Genomic DNA, 21,426 nt, shown 5'->3' with positions numbered 1-21,426 from the left:
CCCAGGTTAAATGGATATCATTCGGTTGGCCTTGATGACTAGAAGATGGCGACCATAATCCACAATGGCGACCTTGAAATTGTGGTTGAAGTCATGATACCATGCAATATGGGCATCTATCTATTGGGTGTGATGAATAGAGCCCAAAAATCAACATCCTAAGCCTGATAAGCTACATACCAACACATACAATCCAAATATTTATATTTGACATTATGCGGTGATTGTAAGATATTTTCGGATATTTTCAAAGGTAGGACAAATTATCATTTCACTTCAAAACTTTATTCATTTCATTTACTGCTTATGTTTAGCACATTATGCAGCGCATTCTGATTTCAATTGCAAACAAAAAGAAATTAATTCAATTTACTCGAAAGAGCTTAAAAAATTGAAACTGTATGATCACCTAAAATGGGCTTTTATACTCTTCACCGCATTCAACACATCTACCGTCTGAGATGGAAGCAATTCTCCCTAAAATGACCCGGCTTACCGCAGTGGTTGCAAACCATGTTCGGATTACGCCACACCAATTTGCCCCGATCAACAACCGGCGGCTGCTGGTGGTGGTCTGTCTCATTCGGTGGGTTCTTGTCGTACGGATTCCGTTTTCTCTTACGGTTTCTCTTTTTTCCGCGACCGCTGCTTGTTGATGGCCTGTAGGACAATTCATAACAAAATAAAATTTAATGCAATTCAATGTTAAGGTAGCATACATTTTAGGTGAATGGAGCAAACTTCGTTAAGAAAGGCAAATACAGCTTCCGCTCGATAACTAGTTCCGGAAGTTTGTTTGCCAAGAGTGCATTTTTCGGCGGGGAAAGTAAATATTGAGTGAAAATGGATCAATGAAGCAAACTTTTCTTTCGTTCACCGCATGTAAACAAAGGCGACACCGTATATGGACATTAACATTGTAACAGCAGTCAAGTTAAGTCAAACACACAAGGCTACGGTGGCGCTATCTGTTCTTTTCATAGCGGCCGTTTTAGTTATTTTAGTGATCCATTGAAGACAATACATGACGCGCGAGTGCATTAATGTTTTTAGCAGATATTAACAAAATCGAGGTGATTATGACAAACGATCAATAGGTTTTTCGTAAGTTTTTTTTTCGTTGTGTGTAGTTATCGTTCAAAAGCTGTAACAAAAATATATGCCAAAATAACGCTTACCACTCATTATCATACGTCATCATTTCCGATGTATCGTTGTTCATTTGATATCCACTGCTGCCAGGCTCGCTCTTTATTTTGAAAGTGCTAGGCGTCCTGTAATATTAAAAAAAAACAGAATGTTACATATAAAATGCTTAAGATATTCCGAGGAATATCTTAAGGTTGAAGGATTCGTCATTGTCATAATCGTCGTCATTAAAAGTTCGAAAGCAGTTTTCTCGTTCAAAGCTGAAATTTCCGCAGTGAAATTGTATTCACTGTATTGCGGGTAGAGAATGAAGTATGTACAGTGAACACATTTTCACTGCGGAAATTTCAGTTTCGAGCGAGAAAACTGCTTTCGAATATTTAATGATTACGATTATGTCAATGACGAATCCTTCAACCTTAAGCAGCTCTCAAGTTCCTTAAGAGGTTAGCGAAGAACCTTTTTGGAACTTCTGTGCAAGGTTCCGGTCAAGTTGCTTCTTGAAGCATGAAGGTGAACGTGACTATGAAAAATTGTCCCCCTAAGCAACCAGAAAGTTCATTTCCGATCGTCATGCGAGATTTTTGGAGGTTGAGATTTTTTATTACCTGCTGTTGATTGAATACCGGTGTTTATGATTCCAAGAAAATTATTTCAATGCTATTTTGAATCATGGCAATAATCAGTATGGAGCACATTTCAAATATTTATATCATAGTACGAACCCTACAAGTTTGTACAGATATTGTGTTAGTACGACCAACGAAAGTTGACTCGATCCCAAACAGTGTTGGCAAGAAAATTCAAGTCATGAGGATATTTGTCTATGAGGATATTTTTGAAGTTTTTTTTCTCAATTAAAAAAACATAATTTACGCAATTTGTTGCCCATATGTATTGATAAAATATGAACTGATTTCCAAACTTCAAATAGCATAGCTAAACCCTGGAAAACTTTGAAAATTTGGTTTTGCCTATGAACAGACTCTTGGGGAGTTGAAATGAAAGAAAAACCAACTCGGTTGATGGTCTAGTCCAGTGGTGCTCATCCTGCGGCCCGCGGGCCGCATGCGGCCCTCCAAGCCTTAAGATGCGGCCCGCGAAATACTTTAAGACGAATCGAAATTTTTGAACGATTATTTGAAATAACCCGTTAAGTTTATTAAGAAATCATTAAAAAAAATGCTGATCAATTTTCTCAGTGTTGAACACAAATTAAATGATAAATAAACAAAGAGAACAATCCTTAGCATTTCAGCTAAGTTACGAAGCCAGCTTATAGTTATTTATAAGTGGTACGAATCAAATGAAAGTTTGTTAAAAATGTAATCTCAAATCATTTAAAAATAGTTGCAGTTTTTAAGCGCAGTGAATGCAACGCTGAGCAAATATTTCACATTTCGCCTTTCCGAAAAACATAAAATCACAAAGCACGAAGTTTTTGACAAAATTCTCAACAAATCACAACTTGGTTGCCAATATTGTTTAATTTTCACTGTTTGTTTAAATTTCTATTCCAAGACTCACACATTTTTCGAAACAAAACTTACGAACCCAATTTGAATTGTCCAAGCGAAACTCCTGAACGAACTTAAAGAAAAAAAATCTCAGGCGAGATTCATAAAGCGTCTCCTGTGCCCTTTTGGAGAAACTTTTGGATACATTTTTGAAGAAACTCCAGGAAAAATTATTGGAGAAAAATTTTAAGCAACTTTAAGCGAAATATATGGAGAAACTCAAATCATCTGGAGAAAATAAACCTGAAGAAACTCAATGAGAAAGTTGTGGCGATACTGCATGGAAATTATAGGAGTATCTCCTAAAAAAATGTTCTGGTGCCACTCACAGAAATTTCTTAAACAACTTTAGAATAAATTCCTCGAGCAACAAAAAGAGAATTTTCAGGAGTAACTACAAACAAGATTCCAGGACCAACTGCATCAAGACACAAAAGATGCCTAGAACGCCTGAGGAAAATTTGAACAATAAATTTGAAGCAACTTATGCAAACAACTGTTAAAAATCTAACTTTTGAAGAAATTTAATGATGAAGTATTTTATCAACTTCAGAAGAGACTTATGGAAAGAATTTACTAAAATCTTCAAGAAACTTCTGCAAAATTTTCGGAAAAATCCGGAAGCTACTCTAGGAGAAATTCTTGGAAACGATTAATAAGGAATTCCTGAAATAACTTTAGGGCAGTTCCAAAGGCAAGTCTAAGAGGAGTTGCGTTCTTGGAGGTGTTCCAAGAGAATTCTAGAAAAACTAAAAGAAACTTCAAGAAATTTCTCGAAAACCTTCTGGAGCAACTCCACAAGAAATTTCAGGAGAAAATCCAGCAAACCTTTTTGGAGCGATTCAAAAGAAATTCTTGTAAATGCTGCTTGACAAGTTCTTGAAGTGGCTTCAAGGCAATTCTAGGAGCAACTTCTAAATTGTTTGCTTGAATTTCAATTTGAAGCTCAAACGTTCTTCTCAACCAAACTTATGAATCTAAATTGAACTCCACGAAGGGCAATAGATTATAAAGTTTGACCCTTACACAAGTTCTGAACAGTTCAGATTTTTAATAAATATACTTTAGATTTGTTCTTTTTGTTGTTTTTATGCATCGATGTTTTACGCGGCCCGCAGATCGATCCCGAATTGCAAATTTGGCCCGCGGTATTCTCCAGCCTGAGCACCACTGGTCTAGTCTAACAATAACTGATGATTTGGCTGAAGTCATGGCATGCTTAGCATCGCACTTGCTTATGTGCCTACTTCAACACTCCTCCTCAAGGACGATGTTCTGCAGGCCAACTTCTTCTCTTATCTTCCGCAGTTCCAGCACAGTTAGAGGCTTCGTCAGCCAACATATCCTCCGTCGGACAATATTTTACTTTGATGATTCCAGATGCGGCCAAATCCCGGGCGAAATTGTATCTGGTGTCGATATGCTTCGTCCGTATCGTCCCTCCTTCAGCGTTCAGCATAGAGATGCAACTCTGGTTGTCCTCCTGAATTGTCACTGGGGGCCGGATGTCCTCGCCAAGTCCTCGCATCAGCTTTAGCAGCCAGAGTAGCTACTTGCTTGCTTCGGCGAGTGCGACATACCCCGCTTCGGTGGACGACAAAGTTACATACTCCTGCGTTCGTGCTGTCCAGCTATTTGTTCCATTGCCGAGCTTGAACAAGAAACAGGAATTTGACTTCTAGGCGACGCGATCACCAACCCAATTCCCGTCAGCGTAGCCCTCGAGATGACCAGATCCTCCTAGCTGCAGCTTCAGTCCAGCGGTTCCCTTCAAGTACCGCAACGCTCGCTTTGCTTCCGTTCAGTCGCTCTCCGTTGGCTTGCTGACCTTACGCCCGAGGATGACGCCGTGATAGCCAGATCCGGCCGTGTGAATACGGCGACGTAGAGTAAAGCGCCCACTAGATTCTGGTATTTGTCGGTGGTGGTTATTACTTTCTCCTTCTTTTGCTCTGCGGTGACGTAGCCAGGATCCATCGGAATCTGTAACGGTTTTGCTTGCTCCATCTCGAATCTAACCAAAACTTTCTTGACTAAGCAGGAATTCTCCGTCCTTTTGTAGCTCGACATGGATGCCGAGGTACTGCTTCACATTACCCAGACAAGTAATCTTGAATCTTCTTTCCAGGTGCTTCCGTACTCGCTGATACTCGGTGTCGTCTTCGGTGGCGATCAACATGTCATCTACGTACAGTAAGATGAACGACGACTTGGCGGCCTTCACGAAAAGGCAGCTTTCAGCTTCCGTAGCTTCAGTTCCAGACCCTTCCGGCTTGCTACAGGCCATACAAGATCCTCCTCAAATGAATGGCACACATCTTCCAGATTCCCGGATACCCAACGCAAGTCATCTTCTGTGCTGCTGCATCCAGCTTCGTTCGGTTCTGCTTCGGAATCCACACGAACGCGTCAGCTCCAAATGGCTGCACATGGCTCAGGTCCGGCTTTTCTTCCCACCACGCTTCGTATGGTGTGACTTCCAGTGACCTAGTCGGTAGTCGATTTTGGAGGTAACTCGCCGTGTTCACGACCTCTGCCCAGTACTTCGTCGGTAGTCCTGCATCCTGAAGCATACACCGCGCCATTTCGTTCAACGTGCGGTTTTTGCATTCTGCTATTCCGTTCTGCTGCGGGGTGTGTGGTGCACGTGCAGTGAACTGCTGCCTGATACCTTCTTGCTTGAAGAACTTCTCCAGAGACCTGTTCTTGAACTCACCACCATTATCGGAGCGAATGATCTTCGGCGGTTTGCCGAACGTCGTCTTCATCTCCATTACGAAATCCCTCAGCTTCTCTTCGGTAGTACCGACATCCTCCTGGGGTAACGTTTTTCATCGGACCACACACGTCTGCATGGATCAGGCCCAACGGTAGTTTTGACTGCTTCTTGGTCTTCTTCGGAAAGGGGAGTCGAGCAAACTTCGCTTCTTGACAGCACTCGCAAACGGATCGAATGCCGCAGTCCTCGAGGAGCATGCCGATCGCTAGCTTCTTCTTGAAAGCTCCTGAATGGCATCGTTGTCCCGGTGGCCGAGCTTCCTGTGCCACACGTGCTGGCAGTTCGACGTGTGCGTTTTGTCGTTGGCTTTCATGGCATTGTGAGGGTTCTTGAAGCAGTACAACACACCGGTCGGAACCGCCACGGCTTCCACCTGCTCACCCTTCAGAATACGGCAATTGTCGGTGTCGAAAACCACTTTTCCGCCCTTCGCAACGAGTTTGCGCATGGAGATCAAATTGGATTCTACTTTTGGCACGAACAAAGTGTCTGAAAAGGTGATGGAACGTTTGTTACTTTGCAGATCGCAGCAATCCAACTCGCACGTCCCTTTGCCATTCGCAGCTGTCATCGTCCCGTCAGCCAAAATGACTTTTTCGTGGGTGGTTTCATCCAGGTTCAGAAACGAATCCTGCTCGGCGCACATATGTGTGATGTCGCCCCCGAATCGATGATCCAGCTTCCGGTTTTTTTTAGTCCCCTTCACGGTGATAGCGCAGCTGCCATTCGTCTCACGAACTGCCTTCGCTTTGGATGGATTCTTCCGGTTTCTCTGGTCGCCCTTGGTGTCCGATTCTTGGTCACTGGCTTGCTTCCGGCACTCCCTCTGCTTGTGTCCAGGCCGTTTGCAGTAGTGGCAAACGATGACCTTCTTTCCGGATCCAGCCTTCAGAACGGATTCGTCGAAACTTCCCTGCTTCGTCACTTCGTGAATCAGCTTGGTTTTTACGAGGTCCAGTGTCAGCTCGTCGTCCGCTCGACTCTCCAACGCGGTTGTCAGAGTGTTAAAAGTTTTCGGGAGACTGCTCAGCACCAGCGCAACCTGCAGCTTTTCGTCCAGCTTCAGCCCTGCCACGAAGAGGCGCTCGAAAACTTCCTCCATTTCGTGCACGTGCTTCTCCATGTCCTCGCCTTCGCAGTACCGTTTGGCGTTCAAACTCCGGAGATACGATACCTTCGATGTCAGCGTAGGCTTCTCAAAATGGCCCTTCAGCCTGTCCCATGCTTCGCGTGCCGATTTCGTCTGTTTGATGAGGCCATACTGATTGCTCTCAATCAAAAGACCGATTGTGGCTCGCGCACACTGGTCTCCGGAATCCCAAGCTTCAATGGCAGCAGCTTTCCCCGGAGCGTTTTCCGTCGCAGCTGCTTCTTCCGGCCGTAGCTTGGTAACAATCTTCCAGAGGTTCTCCCGGATCAGCAGCAGCTCGGTGCTGAACTTCCAGCTGCTGTAATTCGATCCATTTAGCTTCGGAACTTGAACTTTCTCCATTTCGGCTTCGGCTTGAGAAAAAAATTTCCACTTGTTGATTGGTTGCTACGGCAACGGATGCCCAAGCGCAGGGCCCACAATATCTTGGAAAGTTGAAATGAAAGAACAACCGACTCGGTTGATGGTCTAACAATAACTGATGATTTATTTCTAATTAACTACATACTAAAGTCATGACATGGCATGCTTAGCATCGCACTTGCTTATGTGCCTACTTTAACATAGACATCCTGTCAAAATAAAAAAAAGAAAAAAAAAACCGAAATTCACATAGCCGCGAATATAAAAGGATCGTCATCTTAAACATGTTTAAATCGATTTTAGATGACGAAAACTGATGTTCAGATCGAAATAAATAAAAAAAATAGAGTTAACAAAAATATTGTGAACGATATTTGAGACCAATAACCGTAAAACGTGCTTCATCACCCATTCAGGATACGATTCGAACAGTCTGTGGTATTGTTGAACCATCTACAGTACGGTCCGTATATTGTGTTGGTTTATTGAGGAAGCTTCGGTTGAAAATCTCATGAGCATTTCTCGAGTATGAGAACTTAAGATTCGAACAAGAGTCTACCAGCGCTGGTCTCAAACTATAACACATACCTGTCGACGAATGCTAATGCCGAATTACCGTAGCCAGGATCTTGACTACTTCCAGGTTCGATCTTTATCTTGACATTGTCGAATGCACTGCAAAATAATAATAAAAAAAATAATGATAACAAATAATGTAATATTAAAACTAATAATAATGAAAATAACTAATAAAATAAGACTAAGAGAATAATAAGAATAATCTGGCCGATCAGGAATGCTGGGAAAGTTCTCCGGAGGTTCTTTCGCTTTGCGACCCAGCTTGACTTATTGGTAATTCAGAGAAAACTTTCCGTCTTATGGTAGAACGAAAAGCTACCGCAAACTACTAATGTTTACATTGGAACCAACGGATGCCATTCGCTAATTGCAACGTCAATTTGACACTAAAGGGCATCGAAATGCGCTGACAGTACACGTTTGACACTTGATTGGAACTGTCAAATTTTGCAATTAGCGGACTAGCAACTATTTAGACAGCATTGCAATGAGCGAGCGGTTGCTGTACATCGCCAATGTGCATTTGAAAAACATCGCATTGCAGTAAAAGTTCTCTGTGGTAAAAGTGCATGCGAAAAAAAAAATCGCCGTACAGTTAAGGACATCAGTCGTCTGGCCGTTTCGTAAGGAAGTGAGGTTTCGATTCCCGCTCCAGTCGATGGAAACTTTTCGTCAAATGGAAAACTCTCCACTGGGTGTTTCATGTATTGTCCGTTGTCTCATGTTAGTAATCGTTCAGTCTGTGCAAACTCTGGTTGAAAACGGTGTAGTGTCTTTTAAAGACAAATCACATGATTGCGGGTAGAGACAAAGGCAAGCCCATATAGCCGAGGCGGTAAACGCACGGGTTTTCAGCATGACCATGCTGAGGGTGACGGGTTCGATTCCCGGTCGGTCCAGGATCTTTTCGTAAAGAAAATTTTCTTGACTTCCTTGGGCATAGAGTATCTTCGTGCCTGCCACACGATATACGCATGCAAAATGGTCATTGGCAGAGGAAGCTCTCAGTTAATAACTGTGGAAGTGCTCATAGAATACTAAGCTGAGAAGCAGGCTTTGTCCCAATGAGGACGTTACGCCAAGAAGAGAGAGAGACAAAGGCAAGCTCATTGAAATTCCGCAGTGCAATAACCAAACAGCGACACCGTGACTCCACGACTGTGACAATGGTAAGGGGAAACTTTTTAAAAGACATTACATCGTCGTCAACCAGAGGTTGCACAGACTAAACGATAAACTAACATGAGACAACGGACATCACACGAAAAACCCAGTGGTCTAGTGGAGAATTTTCCAATTGACGAAAAGTTTTCAGCGACTGGAACGGGAATGGAACCCACACTCTGAGGCTTACGAAACGACTAAACGGCTGACGCTGCTAACCGCACGGTCACAAAGTCAACAGTTCAATTGTAAACTTACATAAATAAAAACGATTTTTATTTATTTACTAACCTGTCGTAATATCTCGCATCCGATACGTCGGCATCAGGTTCGGTCTTCATCTTCTTGATATTTTTGAACTTTCGTTTCCTGAAGGAAAAAAAAACTTGTAAGTAAATAATATCACAGACCAAGAATCGGAATGGATTGTGATACTCGTTAACACAATAAAGTTAATAACCTACAGAGAACGAATGTCGCTGACGTTCCCTTTGTTCTTGTTCGCAAACATGCCTGGTAGATACATGTCGAACTACATACTTTATCGCTGTGACACTTATATCCCTTACTATCTCCGCCAGCAAAAGATGTTTCAGCGAGCGACTCCAGCGACACTCTTCCTCTATAGTTCATTACCTCTATTGCTCTATTTGATACACATCTTGAATCTTTGTACGAAAAAAAATCAGTTTAGAACATATTTTAAGCTCAACGGTCCATTCAGTGATTGCAGTATCACATGTCGTCTGTTTGTCTGTATAAAAGTGATATTTTGACAATGCTTAAAAACCTGATACTTACCAGTTTTGTGTCTCTTTGGCTTTGTTAGCCCGATATTGGCGCTTTTGACCTTTCGTCATTTTCGGCATCCGCCTGTAAGACAAAGCAAAAAAACGGCACTGTAGTACCTATGTACAACAATAAATAATTTGTTTTTTTTTAACGAAATCGATAGAATTACACCGTGATATGGTGAACTGGAAACAATCCTACAGGTATTCTCATCACTATTCAACTTTAAGCGATCTTTATTGGATATTTAAAGATGAGACAACATTGTTTTGATAATTGGCAACACTGCTCAAGTATGTAGAGCCTACACGGAGAAACAAAAGTACCCAAAAGTGAGTTCATTCCACCCAACTTCGAGGTTGCGTGTGGGAAGCCAATTTTGAGTTGGTGGAGTCGATGTTGAGGTAGGTAGTTTGCATTTAGGCGTATCCAGCTTTTTACGCTGGCTTGCCATAAACTGTGAATGACATTTCTTGCCGCCACTATAAATTCTATTATGGTTGAATCAAAGTAAGCTTTGTGGACAATTTTCAATGTTGACATAGCGGAACGACAAGAATTTTCACATCTTCGTAAACAAGAGACATTCATTTTCAATTTATTTATAATTTTCAATTGGTTTCTAACAATTTTGACTATTCTAGCTTGATAAAAATGCTGCCGTTAAGAAGCAAGGAGGAAATATGGAACCAGGCGTGAATTTCAGAACGGCATTACCATCCACAGTTAAAAGGCAATCAGGAGAGACTATGCCGAGCTATGTCCTGTATCTGCTATTCATTTGAGCCTGTCGTAGGCTGTTTCAACTGCATAGGACCTACAAGGATCAAGATCTAGGGAGATTTGACTGATTCTATGCTTTGTTTTTGCCCGGAATGACTAGTTTTCCATATCCCCGCTCTCAGTATAGCGCGATTGAACGACGACCTTTCTAAACGCCAGGTGCTCAAAAACACATCCTGATCGACGAATTAAGCACGACTATGTAGTACAAAATAACCCCTCTAATTTAACACCTTTCATTTTGGAAACATTTTCCCATGCACCTTCCCCTGAATCGAAAGGTTCCCTGATCCTGTAGTGTATACTCTACAACCCTTCATCAACCCCCAATCGAGTCTGACAAATACCAGGTTACAGTTGAAAATGGGGGCAATTATCACTGAGGTATATTTTTGCTCTTGTATGAAGTAAAACAAGTGTTTGACTGACCCAATCCCGTGCGGCACGAACGAAAGGCAAAATAATTCGTAGGAAACCCATATAAGTTTGGTTACACTGTTCATCGTGATTTCAGTAGTCGAGCCTACAGTATCTGCGCTACGATGCACTATTGTAAAATCGCTTTCATCAACTCCTTTTTTCACAGTTTTGCGGTTCTCGGGTGTTTAAACCATATGAAAATCAATGAAAATCAATTACTAGTTAAAATATACGTTATATGCATAGAAAAGACCAACAAAATTGCGGCTTCCGGACAGTGAAAATTTTTGACAAATAAATCAACAAACCTTAATACCAACATTAATACTCTGCCTACTAAGATAAAGCTATAAAAGCTGTCGGCAAGAATTGTCAAAAATGAATCACCCCCCGTTGTTTTATAGCCAGCGTAAAAAGCTGGATACGACCAAAGTACCTAGAGTCGAAGTTCTTTTTACTCAACCGTCAGTTTAAATTACTCAACTTTCGGTACTATGTCACTTACTCAATTTTGGCTTCCCGCATTCGAACTCTCAAAGTTTACTCTCTGACAACAATAAAGGGAGCGAATGAAAGGAGATGAAAAAAAGAACTCAAAAGTAAGTTTAAAAATACTCAATTTTGGGTTCTCTTGTTTTTCAGTGTAAAGACATTCGTGTCTCTGCATATAGTTACGAAGGACAAATAATTTGAATTATTCAAAGAATGTTGAGTTGGTTAGTTTTTCTTTTTTTTTTATTTTATCGGGTAATTGGGATGCTTGATTGATTTTTTGAATCGGTAAGTGCGCAGTTCATGGCTTGGTAATCGCTTGTCTATTTTTCGGCATATAAAAGAGGACACTTGCTGTATTCAGATAAGATCAAATTTAAAATAAACTCGCAATTGATGAGTGAGTGAATTGATTCTTACTTATCCATTCACTCACTTGTCTCACGATAGATTGTAACAAGTCCTTAAAGGCCGTTCGCAATGCTGTTTTATTTTGTATGGCGAGTTTTAAAAATTTTAAAACTCGCCATACAAAATAAAACAGCATTGCGAACGGTCGCACACAACAAAAAACAAACGCCAAGACTCAGTTTGCGAGAAAGGTAGTTCTTGAACAGGTTAGTGGGTTGGTGAACGAGTTTTTCAGTTAGTGGGGTGAGATATTGAGTAGATGAGTTATTGGGTCTGTCGTTTATTTTATTTTTCATTTCACTAACTGTTAGTGAAATGAAAAATAAAATAAACGAGTGAAGAGATAAGTGTGATAGGGAATCGCGCCACTTGGGCGGTGCCCTCTATTTTCGTCTGTTTTTCGCTATAACTCAGTCAAATTTGAACCAATTGACACAATTTTTGGAATGCAGTGAGATAGGTATAGTATCTACCCGTGTACAACATTTCAAGTCAATTGGTTCTAAATTGACTGAGTTATAGTGAAAAACAGACGAATATAGAAGCCACCGCCCAAGTGGCGCGATACCCTATGTAAATTGTGAGTTAGTAGTAAATTCGGTGACTAAATGAGTTCATGCGAAAGTGAGTGTGAACAAGTTGATGAATGAGTTTTTGAATGAATGTGCTAGCGAGGTGGTAAGCTGATGAATTAGTAATTTAGACACTAAGTTACTAGATGAGTAAATAAATGAATTTGGTAAAGTGAGCTTGTGAATTAATAGATTGCCAAATTAGTGGTTTCAAAAGTGGGTGAATCATGACATAAGTGTGCATCTAGCTGTGAACATTTTATAATTCACATGTAAGAGAAGTTAGTTTACAGCATGCCAAATAAAGACAGTTTTTCACAACAAAACGAAACAATGTGTAACACACAACGTGGTAAAATATCTCAACCTACTGCTCCATCTCAATGACTACACCAGTCAGGGATCAAACGGGTAGTGTTCTTACGTAGGTTGCAGTGAAGCGGTGCAGCATGAGAATCCATAGAGATAAGTGACATTTCAACACACGAACACTAGCGCAAATTTTTCCTCACACAAAAGTGCACGCCGATTGAAAGGCTATTCAGATTGCATATGCAAATAGTACCCAATCGAATTGGGTAAAACGGGTATATAATGATAAAACTAACGTCCGGGGTAAGAGTGCAAATATTTTCCTCGCAGTTTCACAACTACATCTACAAAAAAGGCACGCATACATTTGAACGTGATTACCACTATAGTAGGTACTGAGAATTGTTGACACTTGACAGTTTGGATCCCATGCGTTTGAACCAACGAAAGGATGTATCCATGCCAACTCGAGTGCCAACTAGCACAATGTTGTTACACTAGACGTTCGATAACTGCAACATGTTAACGTTTCACTTAGCGAACGAAAATCCAATAACTACAACGCCTGACAGTGTCAACAAACCATCAAACCATCAACTGACGTTAAATGAACGTGAACATCATCCGACTGTTCATTTGGGCTAACATGGCGCACCATTTTGACATTTGGCGGTGCGATAAGTGCAAATTTGTTGCACTTACCGGACTTGCAGTTAGAATTGCAGTGCAATTTGCACCGATCGAATGTCTAGTGTATTGCCAATGTTGACAATTGCCATCTTCATTAATCATCATTTGTAGCCATCACTATCATTCACGCACACGGGAGCGGGACATTTGGCATAAGGACGTTTGGCATAAGGTCACTTGGCATAACGGTCATTTGGCATACCCAAAATGCACCCTTCTTTATTATGCCAAGTGTCCATTATGCCAAATGGCCGTTATGCCAAATGTCTTTATGCCAAGTGACCTTATGCCAAACGGCCTTATGCAAAATGGCTTTATGCCAAATGACACAGACCCCACCGTGGACCCCACGCACACACGCTTACTCACTAATTCACTCACTGACTCAATCACACATTCACTCACTTACTCACTAATGGGCTCACTCGCTTACCTTTTTACTCACTTACCAACTCACTTACTCATTAAATTTGTAACTCACTACATCACTCACTAACTCACTCATTCGGTCATTTACTCACACTTTCATTTACTAACAGGTTCACTCAGTCACTACTTCATTAACTCACTAGGTCATTCACTCACTCACTCACTCATTTGACCATCTGCTCACTCTTTTATTTACTCAGTCACTAATCAATATTTCAACTCACCACATCATCCACTAATTTATTATATCACTCGCTAACAGCACAGACAAACAGACGTCTCACTCTACTCACTTCCCATCGTTTTCCTTTTTAACGGTTTATTCAAATATTCCGTAGTTAGCAAACCGCTCGCTCATGGCGCTCGCATCGTTTTTGCTCCTGTTTGACGTTTGCTCACTAACGCCATCTACTCAGTGGGTTTGCGTACCAGAGCGTAATTAGCATTGGGCGATTACGTTTGCGTGACGATGATTTTTATCGCATTTTGTTCCAAGTGATACGTCTGTTTCTCTGTGCCAACAGGTTCGGTCACTTACTAACTCACGCACTTAGCAGCTCTCACTTTCATTATATCAATAACTCACTCATTTTTTACCCAGACATTCAATCACTAACAGTCTCACTACTCACTAGTCCACTAACTCACTAACTCCTCACTCGCTCACTCACTCATTTACTTGTCAACTCACTACATTTCTCACTAGCTCACTATATTCCTCTCTGTGAGTTAGATAACACTAACACTAGGGTGGCCCACAGTTATATGAAAAACAAAAAATTCGAAAAATACCAAGTCTTACCTCCTAAATCAGTTGTTTTGGACTCCCAGAAGCTACGTTCAAAATTTGAGCAAAATCGGTTGAGCCTAAGGGGGCGCTCAAAACGCTTGAATTTTGTATGGGAAAACTTGGCCAAATGTATGCAGAAATTTTAAATTTTCGAATTTTGCCGCTAGGTGGCTCTGTAAGCGTTCAATAATCAAACCCTTTGGTAATATTGTAGGTGACTATATGCCAAACAACTTTGTCGAAGACCGCGAAGTGATCCGACGGCTGTGAAAAAAGTTATACCCTAGGCAAAGTGAGGCAAAGTACTGAGATTTTATTATTGATATTATTCCTTTACATGTATTGGAAAAATAACAATAAAGTTTATCCTCACTTTTCCTAGGGTATAACTTTTTTCACAGACGTTGGATCACTTTGCGGTCTTCGACAAAGTTGTTTGGCATATAGTCACCTACAATAATACCAAAGGGTTTGATTATTGAACGCTTACAGAGCCACCTAGCGGCAAAATTCGAAAATTTTAAATTTCTGCATACATTTGGCCAAGTTTTCCCATACAAACTTCAAGCGTTTTGAGCGCCCCCTTAGGCTCAACCGATGTTGCTCAAATTTTGAACGCAGCTTCTGGGAGTCCAAAACAATTGATCGAGGAGGTAAGACTTGGCATTTTTCGAAATTTTTGTTTTTCATATAAGTGTGGGCCACCTTAACTAACACTTATTTACTCACTAACAGACTCACTCACTTACCCACTTGCTTATTAATACACTCATTTACTCACACATTCACTCATTAACTAGCTCACTTATTCACTAATTCACTAACTCGCTAGCTTACTCATAGTCATATACTTATTAATTCGACACTGATTTTTCATTTGGGCCTAACTGACATTTCCGAGTTCTCTTCATCGATCCTCTCTTTGTGTTATCACAGAATATGTATTGAGTTTTCCAAAGATTTTTTGGTTGGAATGCGAAGAAAACAACTAGGTACATGTTGCTATAGAAACAAAAATAATAATGATTTTGTTTGTTTTGATCAAGTTATTAGCGAAAGAGAGAGTCGACGATGAGAAATCGATCAAGTAAGTTAGGCCCTTATGAAAAATCATTGTCGAATTCACTACTTCACTTACTAGCACACTAAATCACTAACTTGCCTTTTAATTCAACAACCCACTTATCGACTTTCCTACTAACTAACTCTCAAACTCACTATTTCATAAGCTCATCCATTAACTCGTTTACTTACCAATTTACTAGCTCACTAATTTTCTTCCACTCACTCACTCACATACTCACTAAGTCATCAACTCACTCATTCACCAACTTATTAGCTCCTGAAGTCATTAACTCAATCTTTTACCAACTTGATCACTTACTGATCTATAAACTCTCTCATTAATAATTTTACTCATTCACTCACTCACGCACTCATGACCTCGCTCATTCACGAACTCGCTCATTATAACTCACTGAATACTTACTGACTAACTCACTAATACAGTGACTCCCACAGAACAGATCTCACATGCCCACCAACTCACTCACTACCCCACTCACTGACTCACTTTTATTTATACACCCTTACCCCACGTATCCACTAGACAGAAATGTCTTGCCATTTTGCTGCCAGAAAGAGAAAACGCAACAGAAATGATCAACACCACTGCTTTCCATGCAAACAGCGAGAGAACATTTCTGTCATGACACATCTGTCCAGCAAAATGGCAAGACATTTCTGTCTAGTGGAGACGTCGTGTTAGTCACTAATTCACATATTCTCTTACCAACATACTCAAATTCACGGAACAACCCTCTATAACTTTTTCAGTCTGCAACTGACTCGCACTCAATCTTGGGGCAGCTACATACATACATACATACATTTATTTGTTGAAAATCATTAAGACAAGACATAATCAACAATAGTACGCCATAATAAATACTCGCTCTCCATCCTCGGTCGCGCCCAATGCTCGCCAGGTCACGCTCCATCTGCTCCGCCCATCGTGCTCTCTGCGCTCCACGCCTTCTTGTGCCAACCGGGTCAGTTGCAAACACCAGCTTTGCAGGGTTGTTGTCTGGCATTCTTGCAACATGCCCTGCCCACCTATCCTTCCGACTTTGACCATCTTCTGGAAGCTGGGTTCGCCGTAAAGTGAAGCGAGCTCCGAGGTTCATCCTTCTTCACCACACACCGTTCTCCTGCACACCGCCGAAGATCGTCCTTAGCACGCGTCGTTCGAAAACTCCTAGTGCTTGCAGGTCCTCCTCGAGCATGGTCCATGTCTCGTGTCCGTAGAGGATCACCGGTCTTATTAGCGTTTTGTACATGGTGCATTTGGTGCGTGGGTGAATCTTTTTCGACCGCAGTTTCTTCTGGAGCCCGTAGTAGGCCCGACTTCCGCTGATGATGCGCCTTCGAATTTCCCGGCTCACGTTGTTGTCAGCCGTCAGTAAGGATCCGAGGTAGACGAATTCCTCCACCACCTCGAAAGTATCACCGTCTATCGTAACATTACTACCCAGACGGATCCGGTCGTGTTCGGTTCCGCCTACCAGCATGTACTTTGTTTTTGAGGCATTCATCACCAGTCCGACCTTTGCTGCTCCAAAGCGATGTTGAAGAGTAGGCATGAGAGTCCATCTCCTTGTCGCAGTCCACGGCGAGATTTGAATGAACTGGATGATTCACCCGAAATCCTTACGCAGTTTTGCACACCGTCCATCGTTGCTTTAATCAGTCTAGTCAGCTTCCCAGGAAAGCCGTTTCTGACCATGATTCTCCATAGCTCTGCGCGGTCGATACTGTCGTATGCCGCTTTGATGTCGATGAACAGGTTAAGCGTTGTGACCTGGTATTCACGGCATTTCTGGAGGATTTGCCGTACGGTGAAGATCTGCTCCGTTGTCAACAGGCCGTCGATGAAGCCAGCTTGATAACTTTCCACGAACTCATTCGTTTTAGGTGACAGACGACGGAAGATGATCTGGGATAGCAATTTTTAGGCAACATTCAAAACAGCGATCGCTCTGAAGTTCTCACATTCCAAATGGTGGCCTTTCTTGTGAATGGGACAAATAACCCCTTCCTGCCATTCCTCCGGTAGCTGTTCGGTTTCCCAGATTCTGACTATCTGCCGGTGCAGCCAGGTGGCCAACTTTTCTGGGCCCATCTTGATGAGTTCAGCTGCGATACCATCCTTACCAGCTGCTTCGTTGGTTTTAGCTGATGAATGGCATCCTTAACTTTCCTCAGTGTGGGACTTGGTTCCTTTCCGTCCTCCGCTGCACTGGTGTCGTCGTTTCCTCATTTGCCGTGGTTTCCCGTGCCTACGTTCTCCAAGCCATTCAGGTGCTGATCGAAGTGCTGTTTCCACCTTTCGATCACCTCACGCCCGTCCGCCAAGAGGCCTCCATCTTTATCCCTGCATATTTCGGCTCGCGGCTCGAACCCGTTGCAGGATGCGTTGGGCTTCTGATAGAACTTCCGTGTTTCTTGGGAACGGCACAGCAGTTCCATTTCTTCGCACTCTGCTTCTTCCAGACGGCGCTTTTTCTCCCGAAAGAGGCGGGTCTGCTGTTTCCGCTTCTGTTTGAACCGTTCCACGTTCTGTCGGGTCCCTTGCTGCAGCATTACCGCCCGCGCTGCGTTCTTCTGCTCCAAAACCGTTCTGCACTCCTCGTCGAACCATTCGTTCCGTCGATTCCGTTCCACGTACCCGATGGTGCCCTCGGCTGCGTCGTTGATGGCTGCTTTCACTGTACTCCAGCAGTCCTCTAGAGGGGCCTCATCGAGCTCGCCCTCGTCTGTCAACGCGGCCTCGAGATTCTGCGCGTACACTGAGGCAACATCCGATTGTTCTCACAATACTATGAAAACTAAAATTAAATTTGTTGCATCGCTTTGTCGAAAGAAAGCAAAAACATTTTGGAACTTTAATCGCGTTATTTCTCAGTTTCAAGTTTTTCAACTTGGGTTAACTATGCGTAGAACGAATAATTCAGATTTGAACTGCACAATAGACGTAGAGGCGGCGTTAGAAGCGACGAAAAAGGCGTACATCATTAATAGATCTCTTTAACAGGTTATACTCGGGCACAGAAAAGTGTTGCATAAATATCATTACGCAACAATTTTCTGTTGCATAGTGTGCTTCATTATGCAACACTTCTACACACAAGGAAATGTAGGCCGTTAAGCTACACATTACTATGGAGTAAACTTGCCAATTATGATTAGGAATTGCAAAAATAGTTTTCTGCTCTGTCCTTCATTTGAATAACAATTCAATCAATTACTTACCCACTGATGTTCTGCCCTGAGATTGGAGGAAGACCATGCTTTTGAAGTATTTTATTAGTTTCAATCACGTTCTGTGCTTCCCAACGGTGTTTGCTATACTTAGAACCATTTAATCTTCTCTTTTTAAAATATTTTCGCTTCTCCGAGAAGCGAGTCTTGAGGGGCCTGAAAGATAGACAAAAGACGAAAGAAATGGGTGAAACTTAGGCATACACAATATGATTATTAGACAATAGATCTATCTAGATAGTTATTGTTAGTTTGCTTAAACAAATTGTTCCAGACTGCCTGATAGAACCACTGTCTCTTACACATCTACCCACAATTACAGACGAACACGTACCTTTGCGTATTCCATAACGTGTTCACGTTTGGCTGCTGTCCCGTGAACAGCTGCACCAGAACCTCCATTTCCGGTTGCATAGTCATGAAGCCGTAGTTTTGTCTCATGGCATCCTGGATGTCTCGGATTACGTCCTGCTCGACGAAGCGTTGCTTCTGGGTTGGTCCCGTCACTTCTTGCGGTCTCAAACTGGCGAAAAATAAAATAGATACATATTATTAACATATTTTTGTGTTTCAACAAATCAATCGATAAAAAACTCTTACCGCTTCTGATTACGCAGTGCGCACAGCATATCCTCGACCGAAGCGAACTCCACTACGACGTCATCCCTAGGGTATCTCGCCAGGAAGTCGATATCGCCAAACTTCGACAGGCTGCGCAATACGATGCGTTCCACCACTCGGTCGACGCCAACCTTGTGAAATCGGATGGTTCTCACCGGATCGTAGTACAGTGGAAATCGACCCGGCAGGACATTCAGCCGGTATCCGTAGTAGAACTGGTGGTGGCAGGTAGCCACCGCACGCTTGGCATCCTCTTTCGAAGTGAAGTACACCAGCGCATCCAGCATGAGAACATTTTGCTGGTATTTTTCGAAAATATCATCGCGACTGCGAGGGAAAACCATCATCCTGGTCAGAAGACCCCGGCAGGCGAAATAGTTGGAAATCTGCACACTCCACGTCGATTCGATCCAAGATTCGACCCGGAAGCCCCCCAAAAACACCGGCCAGTAAGTGGCCAGTGGCCAATCGGGAATCTCACACAAAGGATCTATCTTCGTGGGGAACATATCCTGTTCGGTGTATATGCGTACCGAGGAATACTCGGTCGCACCTGCCAGTGGCTTTTCGTTTTCAGAGAAATCTCCTTCATCGCCGCTGGTATCCGACTCACTGGACATTTTTCGATTTCCTGTTCGTTTTCACTAGAATCTGTAAAAATCTTAGCACTTTTTTGCGCTTTTTGCACGCCAGCCACCACTGCGAGATATTTACTACTCGTCGCTTGTTTGGAGCGAACACGAAGTTAATCCGAAGTTTGACAATTAATCTGGATTGGAATCAGTCCCATTAGCTATTAAGGACGCACGCTATAAAAACTTATCCCAACAGGTTCTTATAAGGGGAGCGACACTGTCAGGCTATTTCCCGATCAACCATTTCTCTAAAAATCGTAACATTGTAATCCTTATTCTTACACCCATAAGAAGGGTATAAAAAACGCTCGAAAACCCGACTTTCGATCCGAGGCCCGCAGGGCCGAGTCATATATATTCAGCTCAGCTCAACTCAGCTCGACGAACTGCAGTCATGAGCAAATCTAGCGTAACTTTTGAAAATGGCCTATCTGCAAAACGTAAACATTGAGAAAATCGCATGAGAAGATTACCTCCCAGATTAGTTATTTATTCCATTAGTGTTTAGTTCCATTAGTGTTTTATTCCATCTATTGACACGTATGGGAATCTACTTTATGGTACTGTGCATTATTGGCTTCATACAAATAGCAAAAAATTCATAAATAATGTATTTTGAATATGAACGGCAGATAGGCCCTTTAACAATCTAAAAATCAGCTAGGCCCTTTTATTTTTTCCTTATTTTTAGCTAATTTTAATTATTCTGGATTATTATTTTCGACAATTCAAGGAAAGTTAAAGAGCTACTCAAAATTATTGAAAAACATGGAAAATAACCCAAATTTACAAAAGGGCTTATCTGTTTCAGTTAGGCCCTTTTATTTTTTCTTAATTTTAGCTAATTTAAAATATTTTGGATTTATTTTTATCTATAATTCCAGGAAAGTTAAAGAACTACTAAAATTATTGGAAAATATGAAAAATAATGAAAATTTACAAAAGGGCTTATCTGATTTGAAAGGTAATTTTCAGTTAGGCCCTTTTGAATGCAGTTAGGCCCTAAAAGATTATTCAATTTCAGATAGGCCCTTTTAAAATTTATTTTAAAACGGGTAAATAGCTCTTTTCTCATTTATTAAGATGTTATGGGATAGCTTAGGTAGATAGGAATAGTGAAAAATCGGGTTTGTTTACATATTGCAGATAGGCCCTTTTCAAATCAAATGTTACGCTAGAAATGTCTGCGAATGTCTGTATGTATGTGTGTGTGTGTGTGTGTGTGTGTGTGTGTGTGTCTCGGTGTGTGTGTGTGTGTGTGTGTGTGTGTGTGTGTGTGTGTGTGTGTGTGTGTGTGTGTGTGTGTGTGTGTGTGTGTGTGTGTGTGTGTGTGTGTGTGTGTGTGTGTGTGTGTGTGTGTGTGTGTGTGTGTGTGTGTGTGTGTGTGTGTGTGTGTGTGTGTGTGTGTATGTATGTGTGTGTGTGTGTGTGTGTGTGTGTGTGTGTGTGTGTGTTTTT

General features: G+C 41.9%; 1 protein-coding gene across 5 annotated transcripts; it reads right to left on the bottom strand.

Annotated features, from left to right (window-relative positions):
* Positions 1-269: 269 nt before the first annotated feature.
* LOC109410433 (uncharacterized) lies at positions 270-20,111 on the bottom strand. 5 transcript variants are annotated; one of them, XM_062842773.1, is made up of 8 exons: positions 19,313-20,109; positions 19,047-19,235; positions 18,704-18,868; positions 9,503-9,574; positions 8,993-9,070; positions 7,547-7,633; positions 1,194-1,274; positions 270-660 (listed from the first exon to the last, which is right to left on the bottom strand). In XM_062842773.1, exons 1-8 carry the CDS (start codon positions 19,951-19,953, stop codon positions 450-452), a joined length of 1,524 nt encoding a protein of 507 aa, XP_062698757.1. In that variant the 5' UTR covers positions 19,954-20,109; the 3' UTR covers positions 270-449. The 5 variants fall into 5 exon arrangements, with proteins under 5 accessions (XP_062698757.1, XP_062698756.1, XP_062698760.1 ...); XM_062842772.1 differs by having other exon boundaries at positions 1,179-1,274; positions 19,313-20,108; XM_062842776.1 differs by lacking the exon at positions 18,704-18,868 and having other exon boundaries at positions 1,179-1,274; positions 19,313-20,111.
* Between the last annotated feature and the right edge of the window lie 1,315 nt (positions 20,112-21,426).

This window comes from Aedes albopictus, chromosome 3 (genome assembly GCF_035046485.1).
Source record: "Aedes albopictus strain Foshan chromosome 3, AalbF5, whole genome shotgun sequence".
NCBI classification, from domain to species: domain Eukaryota; kingdom Metazoa; phylum Arthropoda; class Insecta; order Diptera; family Culicidae; genus Aedes; species Aedes albopictus.
The sequence above is the reverse complement of the archived record's forward strand: the minus strand, read 5'-3'. Positions and strand labels throughout refer to the sequence as shown.

Bases quoted from the DNA above. Each gene is read 5' to 3' on its own strand.
- LOC109410433 (XM_062842772.1), bottom strand. From the start codon at position 19,953: ATGTCCAGTGAGTCGGATACCAGCGGCGATGAAGGAGATTTCTCTGAA. The intron at 9,575-18,703 runs GTAAGTAATTGA...TTTGTCTTACAG, and splicing joins TCAGGGCAGAACATCAGTGG to GCGGATGCCGAAAATGACGA. The intron at 661-1,178 runs GTAAGCGTTATT...ATTGTCCTACAG, and splicing joins ATGACGTATGATAATGAGTG to GCCATCAACAAGCAGCGGTC.